At 39.1% G+C, this 21,479-nt stretch overlaps 3 protein-coding genes and 2 long non-coding RNA genes across 5 annotated transcripts in view; 2 read left to right on the forward strand and 3 right to left on the reverse strand.

The window, feature by feature from the left end:
* LOC145444240 (CCN family member 2-like) overlaps positions 1-21,479 on the reverse strand; it is a 288,076-nt gene that overhangs the window by 258,724 nt on the left and 7,873 nt on the right. The window lies entirely within an intron of this gene.
* Positions 728-2,264, forward strand: LOC145445328 (uncharacterized). The gene is made up of 2 exons (XR_013916960.1): positions 728-971; positions 1,821-2,264. It is a non-coding gene; the product is annotated as an uncharacterized LOC145445328 (long non-coding RNA).
* On the reverse strand, positions 1,465-3,919 carry LOC145445327 (uncharacterized). The gene is made up of 3 exons (XR_013916959.1): positions 3,195-3,919; positions 2,962-3,120; positions 1,465-1,787 (listed from the first exon to the last, which is right to left on the reverse strand). It is a non-coding gene; the product is annotated as an uncharacterized LOC145445327 (long non-coding RNA).
* Positions 5,392-8,433, forward strand: LOC145444245 (calmodulin-lysine N-methyltransferase-like). The gene is made up of 2 exons (XM_080322194.1): positions 5,392-5,804; positions 6,067-8,433. Exons 1-2 carry the CDS (start codon positions 5,535-5,537, stop codon positions 6,673-6,675), a joined length of 879 nt encoding a protein of 292 aa, XP_080178320.1. The 5' UTR covers positions 5,392-5,534; the 3' UTR covers positions 6,676-8,433.
* Positions 8,357-19,848, reverse strand: LOC145444242 (uncharacterized). Its single transcript, XM_080322190.1, has 7 exons — positions 19,580-19,848; positions 19,395-19,524; positions 18,873-18,961; positions 18,676-18,801; positions 18,497-18,617; positions 14,596-14,759; positions 8,357-8,679 (listed from the first exon to the last, which is right to left on the reverse strand). Exons 1-7 carry the CDS (start codon positions 19,760-19,762, stop codon positions 8,479-8,481), a joined length of 1,014 nt encoding a protein of 337 aa, XP_080178316.1. The 5' UTR covers positions 19,763-19,848; the 3' UTR covers positions 8,357-8,478.

The raw sequence follows: 21,479 nt of genomic DNA on the forward strand, positions 1-21,479 counted from the left end.
AGACCTTTGTTTTAGTCGTTACGCACTGTTTTCCAAGGGTCTGCGCAGTGATTTCGTAAGTGTGCGCAGACTCGGCAAAAATTAGACGGAACATTGCGGCCCTAACCCGTAATTTAACCCTCATGCTCATGTGTCACATGTCACATGTCCGCATGTGTCGCATGCCGAACTGTCGCATGACATAATGTCGCCTGCTCATATGCCCACGGACCGGTGTCGACCAGACTTGTACAAACTAGTGAATTTTAAAAAAGCGCAACTAGAACTATAACTAGAACTACTCAATTTTTAAGACACGCAACTATAACTAGAACTAGAAATACCCAATTTTCAAAACTCGCAACTAGAACTATAACTAGAACTAACGAAATTTAATTATCGGCAACTAACTAACTAAAACACAACTAACTAAATTTATTTCTCAATCAACTCATTCATTTTTATTTTATTCGAATTCGGCGTTCCAGCCTTCCACATTAACGTCGGTACAACGAAATTACTGAAAAATCAGACTGACAGAACTATTCTGTAATCAGTACAGGATAAACTAACCATTTTCTGCAGCTGTTGCTGATTGCAGCAAATCAACATGAGTCGCGAAAATGTTTTTTCGTTGAGTTTTGCCCTCTTTGGGGAATACAAAATCCCAGCATGCGAGAAAACCCTCTTATAGTTTCGAGATAATACGCGCCAGCGCACAGCAGGAAATCACAAGCTCACATTCCAATAGACACTTACGTGACCTTTGACACGAACCAATCAGGTTGCAGCAGGATGTAAACAAAGAACAAGCCCGGGCAAGCTTACTATGAGCTCTTATGGAAAAGGGTTGAAAAATATAGGTTTTTAGCAAAATTACATTGAATTGGGAATAGCTGGCTTTGGTGAATGGTAATAACGTAGAGCTAGTATGTATTTGCAGTGTTATAACCTACAATAAGCATGAATGGTGGCAAGCACGCATCAGCATGGTATGTCCAAATGAATGAATTTCTGACAACTTTTCGGATGAAGCAACTATTGCTGTATTATCCTTAGTCGTATACTATAGGATTGTCGTACCGAATAGCATGTATTAGAGGAATCTTGAGTCAGGATATGTGTGGTATCCATTATGTGGGCTTGGCGTTATATGCGTTCTATTTATGGAATCGACATTCGTGTATAGTACAGTCTACAGTCTGTATCATTATCTAGCAAATTACTGTTACACTGGACACCTGTATGCATATTCAATGATCATATTAATATGATATATGTTAGGCAACATGATCCGTTCCCAGCTGAAATCTAGCTCGTGTGTTGAATCAGGATAAATGCCGGATAAACACTGTGCTAATAGCCTGTGTAATATGGAGATGGCTACCCAAACCGTTCCTAGTGTGCGCTTTTACCTTGCCCAGAGCCAATAACATGCATGGAAGAATGTAAAATCTGGATAAAGGCATGTGGACTTCCTTGTAGTCATCTGAATTCTCATTTTATTAATAAAATGACATATCTATTATTGTACCAAAAATTGAATCGTGACATAATCTAGATGAAACAATTCTGTGTTTCAAAATGAGTCCAATCTGAAATGCAGTCACACTTGATGCCACAATCGACTTGGTGTGTGTCTAGTTTTATTCCACTCCAGTCTTGTTGCTTGATGGTGTGTAATGTATTGAAATTGTTGAGAGCAATATATATTCAATAATGAGATGAATGGTTGAAATTGGTAGCGGTGATACGTTGCATGAGTCGGACGAGTACGCCTTGATAGGTGCCTGCACAGCAGTATTGCTCTGTAAAATAAACATATTATATATTTTGTGCAGGCTTGATGGATTTCTTTTATGAAGCTGCAGAAAGAGGAAGTCGATGGATAAAACGCAAGAAAATCAAATTTCTGGAAGAAGTATAGAAGCACAAAACAGGAAACTCGTCCAGGAAAATTACAAATTGACAGACAATTATTGCCAGTGAAGTTCAGTTCTCAGAGGAGCATCATAATGTCAAAAGATGCGTAGAAGCTGAAATTTTATGCTAGTCTACATTAAATTCTTTCTGAATTGTCCGACTTATCCTACTGACGTCAAATTTATGGTATTGCTGTAAGCATACTATTAAACAATTGGTTCAGCCACATGTAACTGCTTCATTAAATCACGATTTGGCCATGTAGATATGTGGTTCGTAAAAATGCACCATTTGCATTCATTCATGATTTCTCAAATCTAGAATGATTATTGACTGTCAATAAATCACATACAACTTTGAAAGGATTGATGGATTGTGGTACACTTACTTTTATGCAGGAACTATTCACAGGGAGCATTTCAGATCGAAATATTAGTTAAATATGTGGATAAGTGGATTCGACAAGAAATGCAAGAAAATGATGGAGTTCAGCTATGGTGAGCCAGGCAATGCTATCATGGCAGAAAAGGGAATCACCATTGAGTCTGAAATCAAGAAATTGAATCTAGATTTAAATATTCCTGCACATGATTTACACAACATCAAATGCCTGAGCAAGACTGTTCCACAACAAGAAAGATGGCGAGAGAACGTATTCATATTGAACTGCTGATCGGAAGAATCAAGGAGTATAAAATTTTGTTCGGTGTCATACTATGCAAAATTGTGTATCACACCTAACCAAATACGGACTAATTGCATACTCTAATTCATGATTGAAAATTAAAAATGAATGACGCAACATATTCGGCAATTGTGCAAATTCAGTTCCATTGTGAATATCGTAATGCCTAATAGCATGCTACGGATCGTATTTGCGCGGTGCCAAGGTCAGTCTGTACCAACAGTGCATGTCTAGATATTCCAGTGGTGTGCATTGAAGCTTATTTAGATGCCCAATTTGTTGAATGAACAATTCTCCAGAAGAAAATGTTTTAGGATTATTTGTGTTTGGTGGAATGTTATACAACTGAAGACACCAGATACACCAAAATCTACCTTGAGGCAGGAGTTGATCGGTTGCGAGTACGGTGGAGAGATTGCTTGTCAATCACAATGGAGCTCACTGATGCTGATGCAAATCACAATGTAGTCCTTTTAGCTTCAGGTGCTGGATTGTCTTAATCAATGCATATGCATGAGAGCATATATCAGAACCTAATATGAAAATAAATCATGGTTAAAATATCTATTGCAGGAGTCTCTGAAAAAATGTCTTTTTCCTTACTTACCCTGTCTTACAAGTGCAAGACGAATCAATAATGGATTTTCCGAGAACGTGTATTTCCATTGAGTGTGTTATCTCACTTTTCCGCAAGTTGCGATAACATTGGCTGTTCACTAGAATATTGCTTCCAAAAAGAGTGGATTGTCTCCTCAATCTTTATCCCTAAATCGTGTGCGTAGCGCTCCATGAAATACTTCGAAGCTTTCTCCGCGGTGTTAGAAGAATTGTTCCACTCAAATCCATAAATTCGATAGAATCTCCATAGCTTTCAAGTTTCATAATAAATACACAAAAATTGTGATGTGTGGCAGCAGCTATATTTCATAGTATATATATTTCTGAACATGAGATATGCTTGAAAATTTTGCTCGAGACCTGGAGCCTATGAAATCGTCAAAATATGCATTACCACAATCCTATAGTATAGTATACAACAATCGTCGCTTAATCCGAAAAGTTGTCAAAAACCCGTGTATTTGGACACAGCACGCTGGTGCGTACTTGCCACCATTCATGTTCATCCTAGATTAAAAGCTGCAACTACATACTAGCTCTACGCTATTACTATTCATTAGGGCCAGCCATCCCCAATTCAACGTAATCTTGCTTAAAACCTTCATTTTTCAACCTTTTTCCATAAGAACTCATAGTAAGCTTGCCCGGGCTTGTTCTTTGTTTACATCCTGCTGCAACCTGATTGGTTCGTGTCAAAGGTCACGTAAGTGTCTATTAGTAAAAAACCTCAGCGGTAGATCGCGTGTCCCTGCGCACTGTCGATTGTTGTAAATTTGCCGAGTTATCAGTGAACTCGGCATAATCAATGTATTAACTATGATCCAACAATGACCATTTGATCCTTTGTCATGAGAGAGAGAGAGAGAGATGATATTCTTTCTCGCCTGCACCATCGAGATGCTTTGGCGACGGAGTTGCGATACGGCCCCACGAGGTCATCTAGTCTGCGCCCCCGTTTTTTTTCTCCTCCATGCTATCCGTGATTGCTGAGCGCCTAGCAGGATAGCTGCGGATACCATTTTTCGAGTCTTTGGTATGACCCGGCCGGGGATCGAACCCACGACCTACCGCTCGAGAAGCCGGACGCATAACCATTACACTATCTCAGTAACCTTCAGTAACCTCACTTGTCACGCGAGGAGAGTTCTCATCACGCAGGACAGACGAGTGTTTTCTAGTTGTTCGGCAACTAATATTTTTTTTTGAAATGCGCAACTAAAACTAGAACTACAACTACTGAATTTTCAAAATCTGCAACTACAACTACAACTAGAACTACGGAATTTTCAAAATCCGCAACTACAACTAGAACTAGAACTACGCAAGTTTCAAAATCCGCAACTACAACTAGAACTAGAACTACTCAAAAAACTGTTAGTTAGTTGACCGTCAACTAACTAAATGTTTAGTTTGTACAAGTCTGGTGTCGACACAAGCAAATCTCACGGCTCAGTGAAATTGATCTACGTCACAATTTCCATTTGGCTACAGACAATTTGACGGTTATTTTTGACCGGCTTGCCGAGTATTAAATTTGGTAAAACGGGTATCAATCGAAAGCTGACTCTGCACTGATTACGAAAATATAAATTTTATTCTGCTCATGGCCCTGGAACCCCCAAAATCAGCCTCAATTTTTTCATTGTTATGGAGATTTGCACTGAGACGAATCTCTCGACCGTGAATCACGTGTTGCCTATCTATCTGTAGGTTAGTTATCTATAGATTATTGTCCGATATGCAAGCTTATCATTTTTTAAAACCATGATGTGATTTAGTCATAGCCGTCGCCCTTGTGCGATTTCAGTTTGTGGAAGGCTACTTCGACTTCGTATTTGGTTGCAGGTTCGAGCACTGGGATATGGATCTCACCTCTGACCTGACCGACACAGGATTTGTAATGGAAGAAGCTATATTTGGGCCTGATCACGCCATATTGCGGTAACAACGGATCGCCTGCGATCTCTATATCTAGTCGCAAGTATTTTTCAAAAGTCACAAAGTTTAACGTACTTGCTAGATTGAGTTTTAGGCGATAAACGGTATGGAGAATATGTAAATCTAGCTCGAAAATCACAAAATTGGCAACTCTTAGCCCCACCTTGGCACCTATCTGTGATTGCGTTGCGGATCAGTAACCACGCTCACTGAACCGTAGACCCATGGTCACTCCAAGTTTATCAATAATTTATATCGATTCAAAATATCACGCAAACAACAAACGTATGGTACGGTGGTTGGTCTGCTGGCGTCTAGATGGGCCTTTAAAAGTACCTGAACCGTCGAAGTGTGTGAAGCATAGCTCAAATGCGACGAGCATTGCTTTCTGATGGCCTCGACTAAATCACGAAACGCAGCACAGGAAAGATGGCTTATACTTCGAAATACACTATTGAAGAAGAAACCAGTCTCTGAAGTCTCACATTCTTCGATCAGAGTCCACAATTCCTTGGATTTGTTTACAGTAGGAAAATACCAATCAAAAGAAAATTTGGATAACAATGAATGGTTCAAGTATACGCTTCGAAATATTGAATCTCAAGAAAATGCATCTATATCGGCCCTGATTAGACGCCCATCTTCCAAGATTTCACTTGAGGCAAGTACTGAACATACTGTACTTAACTAGCTGTGACCGTATTTCCATTAATTTATTATAATATTACGTATTGGTGAGTTAAAAAGTTTCTGTCAGTCGGTTCTATCACAAAATGTGATTGTGAGTGAGTAACCATTAATGCTAAAGGTGTAGCATGTTCGGTGGTCTCTTAAAATTTCGTAAAACGGTTCTTTAAAGCGGCTGAACCAGCTAAATCCGACCTCAGATAGCTTGAAATCTTTCATATTGTCATAATTTTTAGGATCTTCAAGTGGCTGACAACACCGGTAATATTTGCATATGGGCATCGGAACAAGCAATGTCATGTTATCTTGTCAAAAACCTCGACCACTTTCGCAATTCATCAGTAATAGAACTGGGTGGTGGTTACAGCTGCTTAGCTGGTGTCCTTCTTGCTAAATATGGCTCATTACAGCAGATGCTTCTCACTGATGGTGATGAAAATGCTGTAAATAATGTTAAGGAAATTTCTCTGCACAATAAATTGCCTAATACCGAGGTAGCTCATTTCAAATGGAACAATGTTGGAATGCTATCACGCTATGCTTATACTTTTGATTATGTTTTAGCGTCTGATTGCACGTTTCGGGATGACCAAAGAATGCCATTAGTCACTGCTATTAATATTCTTTTGAAGCTTAATGGTGAGGGTATCATATTCTCTCCCAAACGTGGCGTTACTTTGAATGATTTTGTGTTGAAAGCAGAAAGCGTGTTTGGCAAAGGTAACGTCAGTGTCATTGATAAATATGATGACAACATATGGAATAGTCATATGACTAAACTTGGATTATCTACGTATAATCATGAACTCCATTACCCTATATTTGTTCGCATTTGTAAAAGGTAACTTTTGGTATATCGGTCCTCAGCTTCTGGCATAATATCAATAAATGTACAGCACTTGATTCCTAATCAACTCTCTTTTAAGTAATATATATCTAGAGAAATATGTTATAATATTTACTTTTTCCGGTACATGCCGCCATTATACGGAAGGCACCAATTTCAAAAAATTCATTACGGTATCTCATCATAAAGGTACTTTTTAATGCAAGTGTCACCTGTCTTATACATAGAAAGAAAGCAATGATTTTTTCAAAAATTGAATGTGAACATATTGCAACTCTCCCACAAACTTTGAAAAATTGAATACGGCACCTCATCTTACAGGTACTTTTTAATCTTAGTGTAACCTCTCTTATACATAGGAAGGGAGTAATGATTTTTCCAAAAATTTATCGTGAACAATGTGCAACTCTCGCCACAAACTTTCAATTATTGCATTTACCAATACATCACTTCTCAGTGCAACTCGCGTGCCAAAATCAGCATCTGTCCCAGAGGCCTATTGTGCTTGTGGTTACAAGGAGCATGTTTTGTATCCTTTCAACACATACAAAGATTCTACCATTCGAGAAGGGTATTTCAAAATGTATTTTGAACGCCTGTGATAGTTGAATTTATGCACTTGATTGTGTCCTGACTGAAACTATCACCTTGTAAATTGTGTATATCCCATGACGTAGCTGTAATTGTATAATATTCAATCATAACCCTAACAATACCTAACGGTATCTCGTGATTTCCAATCTTCGTTTAAGACTTCCATTGTCACTATTCTGTACCATACATTCCGTGATATTTTTTCGGCCAGTGCTGTGGTGGTTATTCACTTATTTGCACCTATTAATAGTTCTCTATGCAATTCTGTTGTGAATTGACATTTTCCATTGCAAAAATGTTGATCTGACAATCAAAATTCCAAACTTGATTAATAGCTAAAAGTTGCTTGCCGCAACTCGAGGATAATATATTCCTCAATTATAGTAGCTTTCATCTTCAATTTTACCAACAGGTTTGCCTACATTTCCCATGCACTGATAGTGGACGTCCTGATTTGAATTTACCAGAATGTGAGTGTCTATTTTTGTGCCTCCTCATGGTGCAATGACTTCTATCTGCTAAGTCAGCTTCTGACACTTTGTTTGGTCTTGCCCGTAATGTCCATATGAACTGAATCGAGATATAGTCTTTTATAAAGTTAAAACTGTTCTCGTTTTCTGTTCCCATTGGTAATTATAACCATGACATGCGGTAAGCAAATGATAACCAACAGGTCCGCTTCACTATTCCAATCGTTTTGATTTTTAATTCACATGGTTTTCATTGTTTTTGCTCAGCATTCCTCTGACCCCTCGCCCAAGAAAAGATTGTTATTGTTTTGTCAATTAAAGATGCAAATATTCTATCCCTCACCTCAGTTGTCCAGAATATGAATATGAATTTTGAATTCATGACTGCTGAGGGTAGCTAGCTACTACTCTACGAAAAAGTAAGTTTTGTTTGAGTAGAAGTGGGTAATACTAACTTGAGTAGCCTACTTCAAAAAAGTAGAGGTACTTCGTTATTGACCGGTGACCACCTCCGATGACTGTAGCATTGCGATTTATTATCTATGCTCACGCCCTATCTACCGACTTGTAGATGTTGGCAATTGTATTTAACATCTCAATCATTCGTGTTTCATCTATGATTTTGCAAGATCGTTATTACTGTTTTGTCGTCGGTAGCGCATATGGCGAAATATAATCAGAACGCAAATGAACGATTGAGTTGCTTCGTTCGGACGGATCTGCGATGTCGGGATTCCTCATGCAGGTTTCGTTGTGACACTTTTCAGTATTCTCTTCATGGGTTCTGTTAGAGAGAGTTCGTATTCTACATCGAGGAGAGCGGAGTACGGGAGCTGGGGTCTGGCGACGATTCGTTGGACCGCGGTGAATTTTCCAGGCTCGTCGGGCACACTGCCGGTTATTATGATGAGCCTGTCTTCGATTTCCATATGCTCGGTCTGAAATTGTCAAAGAGGTCAGCGTTGTTACTTGGGAGTAGTCCCGTGATTTCCTACCCAGTTACAGGTAGACCTAGCGATTTCAAATCTAGGCCTATGCCCCTTGCCCAATCTACTAGATTTTGAAAATGAAAATATGTAATATTCTCTAGTATGTTCTATTCAGGTAGCAGATATAAACAAGGCGTAGAGAAATTGCGATATGCATCTTCGCAACGCAAGTAATGCAACACGACATATGGCGCTACAAATAGGCCGTAAAACATTCAGTCACCGTGATACAGGGGCTGTTACTTACATTCTCAAAGTTCAGTTTATTTCGATCAATACACCACAAGATTGCGATACAATGAAGAGATAGGGAAATGATACATAGGCTACAATTCCCAAAACTAATTCCTACTTTACCAAATCCAGAGAGTAAAATGTAGCAGTGCTCCGTTATTGTCTTATTGATCCCCTCGCTGGATATATCTCATGAGACAGTTTCTAACTCACAAATGCGTCCGTTCGAAAGTCATTTGGGCCAGTAATGCTAACGCGAGACACATGCAGGTAATGGCAAATCGCAGACGCAGAGAACTAAATAATTATAGTTGTGTTGCATAATTATTTACGAAATTAGAGCGAAATTTGTGAAGTATTTATACCTCTAATTATGATTTTGATCTGGTTTCTGGTTTTTCTGAGAACGCTGCATGAGAACTGCATTGTACGAAAATAGACAAGTTTGGTGTTATGATCTGAGCTTGGTTTTTGTTGTATCTCTTTCCGCTTTCCGATTCGGAATTATAATTCAAGTTCTAAATTTTTGCGAATTCAGTAATTCTAATGCCAATCTAATTTGGAAAAAACTGTAGCTGTAGTAATAATCACAATATATTTCAGAAAAAAAACTGTCTGTTTTTTGCGCGGCACGCAAAATGATCGTGTGGCGACTATCGGCGCAGAAGCCTGTTTAATGTCTAATCTTGACAGTCTTTAACGCTAGTATAAATCCAACTCGCGGCCCTTTACTACAATGATTGAATATAATGGCACAAAATAGGCAAAGGTAGACTCAACGTAGGATTTATAATAATGGTTAACCGCGAATCATCAATCGTCTTTACGGCAAAGTATCCAACAAAAGCTAAGCTATAGCAATCGAATATAGAGAGAAAGAAAACGCTTGGTAATGATGATTGAAAGGAAACGCGCGGTTTAATTAAATCGAAATAATCAAATACGGAAATGATGGCGTTTAGTCGCGAACATAGTCGCTACTCTTCTAATTCTAATATAATTTGGAAAAGCTGAAAATTTATGGTTGTCCAACTTTGTGAAGAGCAGAAGCATGACTCTCGATTAGGGCTGGGCATAATGATTGGAGCACTCGAATCTAAATCGAGTAATTATTTTAATGATTCGAGTCGAGTCGTGAAAGACGCTTTTTTCGAGTAGGCTACTGAAATTATACGCTTCTCACCACTGAAAGTTAATTTATTAACGAGAATTGTAGTTTCGATACTAATTTTCACTGTTGAAGCCTTGAAACCATGATTGGCGGTATCGAAGCATACGAAACATATAGTACAAAGCTACGAAGGTTAGGCTACTACGTAGCACATTTCCAAAGTCATGACCATCCCACAATATTGTCACCAAGTGGAATGAAATCGGTATGGTCCGTAAAATACCAAAGTATAATTTATGAGGTTTATGAGAATTATATTATTTGTGGTGGCATAAACGGTACATGTTTGAACTTTGACGTATTATATTCTTCTATGACGTCATAATGGGTGACACAGGATTACTCGACTCGAAGCATATTACGTGATTCAGAATCTAATCACTCATGTACTCGATTTTGCTCAGCCCTACTCTCGATCCATGCAAGCATTGGCAAAGGTATCACCCATTGGCCGAATGAATTCCAGTGAAACTTTGGAAACACTTCGACACAATAGTAATGATATGCATTTAATTCAGTTTAGCAATCGCCATTCAGCGTCTATCAATGCTGAAATAAACCGATATGTCTATAGAAGTCTATGTGCAATATGCATGGGTAAGAATTAGCTGGATGGTGAGATCCAGTGGTATAGGCTAGCTACCTTTAAATTTTCGTTAGTAGCCTACTCAAGTGTTTTTATGCGGATCCATACGTACTCTGAAGTTTGAAATGCGGCTCCGACACCCAAAAAGGTTCGGAACCACTGGTTTAGAGCTGGGGTTCTCAAGCCGCGGCCCGCAGACGTTTATTTTGCGGCCCGCGAATGGTTTGAGCAGAAACAAGAACAAGGAACGGGATATTAAACTACGGAACTGGGTTTGTAACTCTACGTGGAACAATGAATTTGCTTACTCATATAAATATTAAAAACCGATGTGTCATATTTGTCGAAGAACAGTTGTCGTAACGAAGCGCAGAAGCTTAAAATGATACCACGACCGTTTCTTTTCGAGTTATACATATCGCCTGATCTTGGAAAAAACGTTGCTAGCTAGGTGTCAAGCCAAGTAATCGATATTTCGAGTGATTGTTAAAATTTCCGACGATGTAACAAACGAATCGTTCAAAATTGCTTAGAATATCGCTACAGCCAAGAAATCTGCTGGAGAAGGTGTGGTTTCAATAAAACTCTAACATACTGTGCGAATATTCGCTGTTAACGGAACTTAGCAGCAAGGACGGCATCACCTGACAAATTTTGAAGCTACAGCTGTCCGATTCAACCGTGACCAGAAGAGTAACAGTAATGTCAGTCGACAGGGTTGCCAGATTGGCCTTTTAGGGCCAAATACCACAAATTTGGCCCTTTTAAGAGACAGTTGGCCCCAAAAAAATCAATTTGACCCCTTGGCCCTTTATTTTCAATATTTGGCCCTTTTTGCAAGCAGTTGAAACATACCATTAAACTATAGCTATTCAAATAAATGTATCTCGAAAATTGAGCTGACGATGTTTATGCCAATGTCTAAGATTCAGTGGAAACACTGAAATACAGTCCATCCTCAAGATTACCGGACCACGACTGACCTATCGATCTCGCTTCCCATGACATGCCGCCCTATTTCTTGTCGCATTCTTTTTCTATATACTATCTTCTTTACTTTCATTCTGTGTGCATGCCTCCTCTTTACATCGCCTAGGCCAGTGGCTCCCAACGTGGGCGATATCGCCCCCAGGGGGCGATTTGTCGGTCCAGGGGGGGCGAAAATAGCCAAGGGGGCGATAGGGGGGCGAAAACGAACGCAGGGGGCGATAGGGGGGCGATGGCGCGTTGAAATGGCTATATTGGCGTCCATGACCGTAACCGCCACACCCAAGCCCCCAATTGAGATGGGGGGCCCGAGCTCGAAGGGGGCCCACAATTTTTTCGTGAATTAACATTAATTATAGAGTATTATTTTGGAAATTTAGGCAAATTTTTCAAAAACTTTCGCGCTGCGCGCCATTTCGTGGTCGCATATTTCTTGCTTATTGGATACGCTTCTTCCAATAAATAATACGCATGAGGTATAGAAATGGGCATCTCGGCGTCAGCCATTATCACACCATGACGCACCAAGACATATGAAGTTTCAGGCCATGTAACATGCGACTCCGAGAAGTGTGCCAGAACAAGAAAACCTTAGCGGAAGAGGACTGCCTTTATGCTGACCGACTTCGATATATATACGATATACATATATATTTGATTGTCCATAGGTGCCTAAATGGCTGGCGCCAAATGTTCCTGTTCTGTCCAATCAGAACCCCACAAATAAATGCCATCTCGCAGAGAAAAATTAGTTGCCAGTGCAGAAATACCAATTTGAAATCGTGTGCGTCTTTTAGTTTAGTACGTATGGGCGATTTAAATATCTTTTGACATAGCAGACAGGCCACGAAATGTCATTACGTAACGAAGTCATTATACCCACGGGTCTGCCCGAATATGTTCAATTGTTATTTACGGCACCTTCATTTTCCAAGACACCTCACTCAGCTTTAGTGGTAAATCTGAATACATGAGCAGAGAGAGGATAAAAAATTGACAGCAATATTTATGCAATTCCCGATCATATTGACCGATTCAATCATGAATAATAGAAATTTTTCGCGCTTCGCGCGAATTAGGCCGACTAACTAGAGAGTCCAACATGTTGTGTTGAGAAGTAGCGGTAAAGAGGTATCGGGGGAGTTGGGTCTGGGGGATGCAGAAGTTTGCTTTATCGCCCTATGGAGGGGGTCAAGACCAACGTATACGGGGCCTGACGAAGTGCTGTTACGGTCCTTTGGGAATCAAGTCGGAGAAATCACCTTTTTTGTTAGTCAACTCACCAAAAATTTAGCTGGAAAAGTATAATTTCGAGGTCGAGCCGAAAAGTTGACCTTTTTTCTTAGTCAACTCGCCGGTGATTTCAGTCTGTATGTCCATTTTTGTGTTCCCAATATTTGGGGGGCGATGATCGGTGTGGAGTTTGAAAAGGGGGCGATGAGTCGAAAAAGGTTGGGAACCACTGGCCTAGGCCAAGGTGGGTGTCAGATTCCATAGACTATACTCCTTGTCGCTTCGACATCTTCCTGTCTTTTCATTGTATCGCATTTTTTGTGGTGTATTGAACTGATAAAATTGCTAATAAACCAATGATGATGACACTGTAGAAGATGAAGATTTGGATTTGTTTTTGTAGAATGTAGACTGAGTTGGAATTGTAAATACAGATTTGTGAACAGGTGGACGAAAAAGCATCGAACATGGCTGGAAGCACTTGATGATAGGTAGAAAATTCAAATAAAAAAAACTTCAACATAACCGGAGAGTTTTTTGGTGAAAAACCTAAAACTCAAGTATATTAGTTGGATAAGTTTCAAATGTAAAGAAACTAATCTCTCAATTTATAATTAAAATTCATAAAATTTAATCACTCTCATATCATCGCACAAAAAGTTTTCGTGTCCTACAACAGTATCAACAATATAAGATTGGAATTCCAGGTGATTAAAAAAAGGTCTGTGTGTAATGTTGCAACGTTATTCACGTTATAAACAATTTGGCCCTTTTGGCCCCTTTTCCGGCGCTGTTTGGCCCTTTTTCTCGAAAGATGTCTGGCAACCCTGTCAGTCGATCTTTTATCGTATGTTCTGAAACACGTTGCCACGTTGACTACTTTTAGCATAGTACCGGATGAATACACCGCATCCACAGACATTGTATAGCTAATTATTCGGGTGCATTTTATCAGAGTGGACATATTTGCAGAGGAAATGCTGGCAGGGTTAACGTGGGGATGGTACCAGCGAAAAACGTCAACTTGACACAGCTGACTTCTGTAACTATTGGTGCAGGGCTCCAGCCATGGCAGGAAAGGGAAAGGGTTGATTGGTTTGTTCAGAAATGACCCCAAACGCCAGCCTTCTTCTCATATCACTGAGAGCTCAATGTGATAATGGCCTCTGTAACGGGAAATTTTCCGTAATTTTATACTTGCTCGCTCACGCATTGAAAAATAGTTCGGTTCTCTGGTGGAAGGGTTTGAAGGTGCATATACCGGCGACGAATGCTATGCGGGCTCAGCGAAGGGATTTATTTGCACCGCTGGAAGACACACATTCTTCCCAAAAAAAGCAACTGCAAACTTACGAACGCTGTCCATTAATGCTTTATAGTGCATAACAATGTAGTAAATGCCCGTATACGACCGGTGAATAGGCTACAATAGCCTGAATTTAATAGTAGCCCACAAATACATAATGTTCTGTTAATGGTAATAATGTTCTGCGGCCCGCAGCGAGTTTTGCTGTTACAATGCGACCCGTTATACAAGGAAAGTTGAGAACCCCTGGTTTAGAGGGTGCTGATATGTCTCTGTCACAACCCTCTGCTCTTTCTAGTCACTCTCTGGGAGGCCTACCAGGTAATTCTGTGGTTGGTAAAAAGTTACCATGTAGTTGAGTTGTCCGGTCAAAAGCTCCCGAATGCCATCCTCAACCTCGGCGTCGCTCATTATCTCCAATTCGACAGGAAATCTGTTTCTCAGCATATCAATCCACTTGCTCTTTGTAATACGTATTGGAACATGTTCAAGGTCCCATTTAACTTCACATCCTGCGTGGGAAAATAAGAGCGCATGGTTCAACAATAGAGATTGTAGCTCTCTATAGTTCAACTGTGATGGATATAATTACAATGGAATAGGCGAATTTTAGCATTCGCAAATTTCTGGCCACCTCGCGACTTCTCGACGTAGTCAAGCAATGTGTATCCTTAGGCTTGGAGTTACATTCTAAAAAATGGTCTTTAAAACACTTTGATTAATTCATTAAAACAAGTTTTAAACCAGAGGTCTCAAACACGCGGCCCGCGAGAACATTTTGTGCGGCCCGCGACGTAATTTTGGATTTTCAAGTATTCGACAATTTATTCAACTGCCACGTATCTTTGATCGATTTGAGAACTTGGAATTCACTCTAAAACTACTCAAAAACCGGAAATCTCATCAAACTTCACTTTATAACATGACTATTAAAAGCTATATTATGCGGTGGAAGATCAGCTATTATGTCACATTCTAGTACAGGATGATAAAACACGACCCGTTGATGATTCTTGATCGATCATTGTGATTTGGACTTGGGCGCAACCGTTCGTTAAATTACTCGAATTCGGACGGACTGGGTTATAAAATATAAATGACTCGAGAGTTGAGTTACTTAAGACGTAATCAGAGAAGGACTTGTGACTCGGAACGCCGTGACTTGGTACGACCATGGAAGCAACAAACTATTAAACTATCATGGGAAATAATAGCCTAATATAACAAAAGGCCCTTGCTTGCGTTGCGTAGTGTAGCCTATATAGCTATTTAATCAAGTCCACATGGAATCCATATTGGCATTCAGTTGCCCCCGTTATGTATAGTTAGTTTTACATCCTGGGTGATCTTTGGCCTCTTCATCGATGTTATTATCACCACAGTAGTCGTACACTCCACAGGTGTAACACCAATTGATTCTTCGGTGATTGGACATTTCTATTCTAGGGTTTCGTAACCAGGGGTCTGTGGACCCCTTGAGGGTACGAAGCACCACATCAGGGCGTGCGAGATGCATTGCGGAATTATAGGCCTATATGCTATACAGAGCCTAAAATTATTTTGAAAACCGACCAAAAGTGGAATATTTTCTGGGATAATTGATTCAACTGAAAAATATTCTTCGCGCTACGCTCGATTTTACGAGAATGGGTTTTTTGATTTTAATATAGGTGCCATCAGAAATTGTGTTGAAAATGGACACGGGGTACGAGAAATCTTATCAAAAACACAAGGGGTACGATCGCTAAAAAGGTTAATAAACTCTGCTATTACTGTGACACAATAATTATTATATTCAAGTTGTTATTGATCAATGATCAGCTCCCGTCAAAAGCAAACCTAACGCTGATTTAATTTGACTTTGACATTGACATGAAAAATAGCCTATCAGGACCAGACTTGGACAACTAGAAAATTTTCAGCTTTTCTGAATTAGATTAGAATTAGAATTAGAGCTCTACAGTTTTTTTCAAACTAGATTAGAATTAGAATTAGAGCTACAAAGTTTTTCCAAATTAGATTAGAATTAGAATTAGAGCTACACAGTTTTTTTCAAATTAGATTAGAATTAGAATTAGAGCTACTAAGCTTTTTCCAGATTAGATTAGAATTAGAATTAGAGCTACTTAGTTCGCAAAAACTTGGAAATTCAATGAAATTTTATATGGGAAATGAATACAGCAAAATGCAGTTCACATCAAATCACAGTGCGTGGTGAAAAAGGCCGTCAGGCGATAAGCGCCACATATTTTTGTTTAATAAACAAAAACAACAGTGCATTCCCATAACCATGAGAATGGTTAACTTCTGTACACCAAGCTTGGCTCGATTTTTACTATACTTTAATAAAATATTACTTCTTTTATGCTAACCGTGGGCACCGCCCATGTTAGTCAGAATGGCGATGTACTAACGTAGAGTTGTAGAAACTGGAATGTCGTTCGCAGCCTCGGACAAAGAAGCATTTTCAGGAAAACAATAATTAGATTAGAACTAGAATTAGAGAATACGGACATTTCACAAATTAGATTAGAATTAGAATTAGGGCATAAGAACATTTCACAAATTAGATTAAAATTAGAATTAGAGCATGGAAGCATTTCACAAATTAGATTAGAATTAGATTACTGGCACTTCGCTCTAATTTAGTGAAATTAGACAACTAGAATTATCTAGTTGTCCAAGTCTGATCAGGACTATGAAACCCCGATTAGGCCATACTGCTCGAATACTCTGATATCAGATCGATATTTGGTAAATTCTAAAATATTCTACATATAATTATGGCACGTCAAATGTCCACTAGATGCAATATTATAACGCGACAGCTTTTTCCATGTCATGATGCATTTGTAGTCTATAGCATGGTGTCTACAACTTATTATTTTGACAAATTATGCCTGGCACAAAAACAATTTTATTCAATTATTTAAAAATGTGATTTTTCTCGTGCCAAGCATGACTATAATACAAGAGTAAATTACATTTTCACGATGTTTGTGGAATGCCAATCTGGAAGGTCCCGTCAATTAAAGCCTTCTTGGTAATTATACATTGAGTAGCCTACCCCTATTTATGATGGTGCGACCCGCGGCGTCATCAAAAACTAGGAAATTGGCCCGCGAGCAGATTTGAGTTTGACACCACTGTTTCACCCAGTGTTTTAAAAAATGCCACTTAGAAATACAAATTGCGGTTTTTAAAAGTTGTATAATTATGCCATCATTGTGTATTGTGTAATTATGAGTCTGAAATAACATGTAGTACGGGCCTACGTATAGTTCCAGTATAGTACACGCTGAGTCGGAACTCGGAAGCCCTTTTCGCCAAAGGAGTCATGTACCTTATATTTTCAATTGTCAATGCCAATCCAGTGTGACGCCACAATTACAGACTTGTGATGTCATCGCTAAACATCAAAATAAAAAAACACGTTTTAAAAATGGCCATGTTTTGAACAATTTTTTTCAGATTGATTTTTGTTTCAAATGCAACCCTATGTATCCTCCTGCTTCTGGTCGACATAATGTATATAGCGAACGAATAGGAGTGAATATGCGTAATTTAGAGTCAACATCATCAACTGCTTAGTAATTTGGCACTTGAAAACGGCAGAGGAAAGCGATGCTGAATAAAGACAGGAAGGTGGCGAAACCAATTGGCGAAGTCTGTTTTCCATTTAATCCAATCCAGTCGAGGTGAGGTCAGTCGGGTAACTTCGCCTGAGCCCTCTTTCGTCACTGTTTTTACTATGTCTTTACAAAAAAAGCCCGAAGAAAAAAGAAGCGAAAAGAACGCCAAGATCGAACGTAGTTAAATCGGGCGAGGTAAATGTTATATTAAAATACCGTACTGAAATGTTGGATATAGTTGAATAATTTGTATTGAAATATGCCCGAATATTTTCGGTTACCAATCGTCAGAGAATCGTCCGCGACTATAGTAGAGTTAGTAGAGAATTGGAGAGAACATTGTACTGTTACAAATGTACTTACATTAACGATGCGATGCTATGTTGCTGACGATTATCGCTGACAATCTATGTGTCAGCCGAAACGATATGGGTTTATTCCAATATGAACTTATTATTCAATTGTATATTGAAGTTCTGTAACTCCAAAAGTATTAGATCCTGGAAATTAAAGAAAATCTGTACACGTGAATATTAAAGGATTGATTACCATGCACTGCACCGATGGTATCGCTGAAGGAGTTGATTTTATTATTCTCAACAGCTTACGAAGCAAACCTGATTTTTGCAGAGCAGTAATGATATCCATGAAAGGTATTTCTGCATCACTCAAAACAGTCCTGGCTTTACTGAAGAATGGCAACGTAGTCATGGAAGCAGCGCGATGTAGAATGAGTATCTGACGGATGTATAAAATAATTGATATTCGTCCGTAAGAAATATACACGCGGCCTTACTTTCCCGGATTTGTGAAGGCATTTCTTCATATGACAAAATACCGATGCGTAGTCGCTCATATCTTGTATTGAATTATCTATAAGGATCCGATCGAATTTTCGTTTTCGCGACGTTTCGTGGCATGCCTAATTTGAGCAAATAACACAAAATTTGACCTTATCATGGTAGTTCAGTATCTTCACAACGCGCTACTAACATCAGTAAAAAACTCTTCTGCTCCGGTACCGCCAAGCTTTATTGCCAGACGTCGTGTATAATGATTTATGTCTTGGTAAGTAACACCTCCTGTAATGTCAAAAATGAACTTCCCCAGTAAAAAGGAAGATGTTATTGATTGGGTAAAATATTAGAAAATGTTACAAAAGCCGCCCTTACCACCCACGCCAGCACGTACTGTTCTGTAATCTGTTATATACAGCCTCTATAGATACGCAAGTTTTGCAAGAGCCACAATTGAATTATGCGCGGAATTCAAACTCCGTCATATGCCACTGATCCAAACTATAAGCCCTGGAAGCTAAATATTATCCATTCAGAATCATGTTCTACTGAAAGTATTTGCATTGCATACATGTCATATGTCGATACTGTTTGACTGTCCCAACACAACATTAAAATAGCAATCCGAGTTGACTATTGGCGGTTAGACGCGTATAGGCCTGTTGTACTCGTTGGGCTATTGCTGGGAGTCAAGTTAACCTACGAGCGTCGACCGTACCTGGATATAAACATGTGATCGGGTGAAGCAAACAAAATCTTTTCTCCATTTTAGCTGCCATATCGCCTCTGATTGGCCCCACATAAGCTACTAAATGATGACAGTCCAACTCCAAGTGTGTGTGTACCACCTAGAATGGAATAGAGTGCTTTTATCTTGTAACATATCTAGAAATTGTAATCAACCTGCAGAATTTCCTCGTTATACTCGTTCCCGAACGATAAGAGATCCTCATTGGTATGAAATTGTAAACGGGATCTCGGAGTGCATTCGGATATAACGCTGCTTGGAGCCGTTACAATTTGTCTATTGTAGAGGCAAATTTCTCTGCTTTCTGATAACCCATCCAACCTTTTAGAGGCTTTCATGATGACATCAGAGGTATCCTAGGCCTAAGCTTCAATCCAATAACCCGGTGACCTGTCCGAAGTTTCATATTATAGTGCATATAACGATAAATAACATACAGGTATATTATATTCATGCCACAAGTATTATGGTATGATTGACAAATGCTGGGAACATTGGATCAATTATTCAATCAAGGATCTCTCTCTCTCTCTCTCTCTTTCTCTCTCTCTTTCTCAATTGCATAGCATTCATGAACAAAATTTATCACTATCGAAATCCTATCTGAATATATTTTGCAGCTGTTTGACACATCAATATCATTCTGAATCCTCACTTGTTTGGCTTTGAACGGCTCTTGTATGTATACTGTATATATCGATTCTACTACTGTTTAGATCGACGCCTCATAAAGCCCAAGTCCTAAACTAGCAAACAGCATAATGTATGCTCAAGTCTCTCATCTATTTACAATATCCCTCATTTCCCCATCTCGACAATCGGTCAGGAATATTTGTAGCATAAACATAAAATGCGGCTCGATACGGATGCCTTATAATGCGCACAATTGTCCGCTACATCATATCATATTACAAATTCTTTGTTATTAATTTTTGTATAAACATGGCGTATTGTTTTATTATCCGGAGGGTGGGAAGTGTCGACTTGGAGACCATAAGGAACTGAATTAAATCGGCTATGTTTAAATCCTTCCTTTGAATTCGCCAGTAATTTTTCGACACTTCCTAAATCCACATATTGTACAATTATTTATAGATAATCCCTCATTGTTCGTGAATGGACCCTGGTGTTTGACTTTAATTGAGATAGATATTTGATTTTGTATACGTAAAGGTCAGCAGCCTACGGACGGACACGTATACTTGGGTGATGAGTAACGAGGGCTTACATCGTCAATGAACGCCTGTTTAGCCTGGACCATTTGTTCCTTTATAAAGGAAGTATACTTGTAGTCATAGAATTGTACGGTACGATACGATACGATATTTGTTACGGCGGGTACGATTTGGATTTTGGAGAACAGTACGGCACGCCATTGCGATATTTTGCCGAGATATATGGCATGACATATTGGCTATAACTGTGATGTGGCCTCAGACATGGAGCGATTATACTGTATCAATGTATGTATATTGTATAATCAATTGCGACTGCGATTAATTCTGAATGGCGCGATTGCTATCACGATAAATAAAACAGCAAAATCTCGCAGTAGACGATTATAATTATGTTTACCACTACATAAAAGAGTAATCACTAATCACGATTATTCGCGATTACATTTAGATTGGTTCCTGGAACTTAGCATTGAGATTGAACTATCGAACATATTCGAATACAGAATAACTACCGAGCTGAGATTGCGTCATGAGAGAAAATTTGTTTGCAAATTTTGTATTCTTTGCATAATCGATAGGGCAGCGGCATTGCTGGAGGTATGCCTAGTGGCAACCCCATCGATTTTCGCACAACAGTTATCACTCATGGTAACATGATATAGGCCTGTATGAGCGGCTGACGACACATTAAAATTTGAGTGAAGAATGGCGGAATACAACGGGGTCTGCTTCAGGTATAGCAGTGGTCGGGAACATATGGCTCGCGAGCCATATATGCCTCTTTTGGGTATATGGCTATTTGACAAATTTCTAATTTTTACTCAATTTATCAATATTGCAGCAACTTATTAGTAAATTTTCATGACGGCCCGAATAA

Source organism: Botryllus schlosseri, chromosome 8 (assembly GCF_051294905.1).
Source record: "Botryllus schlosseri isolate E-star chromosome 8, Bs_hap1, whole genome shotgun sequence".
In the NCBI taxonomy this organism is placed as follows: Eukaryota; Metazoa; Chordata; class Ascidiacea; order Stolidobranchia; family Styelidae; genus Botryllus; species Botryllus schlosseri.

Bases quoted from the DNA above. Each gene is read 5' to 3' on its own strand.
- LOC145444245 (XM_080322194.1), top strand. From the start codon at position 5,535: ATGGCCTCGACTAAATCACGAAACGCAGCACAGGAAAGATGGCTTATA. The intron at 5,805-6,066 runs GCAAGTACTGAA...CATAATTTTTAG, and splicing joins CTTCCAAGATTTCACTTGAG to GATCTTCAAGTGGCTGACAA.
- LOC145444242 (XM_080322190.1), bottom strand. From the start codon at position 19,762: ATGAAAGCCTCTAAAAGGTTGGATGGGTTATCAGAAAGCAGAGAAATT. The intron at 18,802-18,872 runs GTTAGTAGCGCG...TGCTCAAATTAG, and splicing joins CAGAAGAGTTTTTTACTGAT to GCATGCCACGAAACGTCGCG. The intron at 14,760-18,496 runs GTTTGCTTCGTA...TTTCCCACGCAG, and splicing joins TACTGCTCTGCAAAAATCAG to GATGTGAAGTTAAATGGGAC.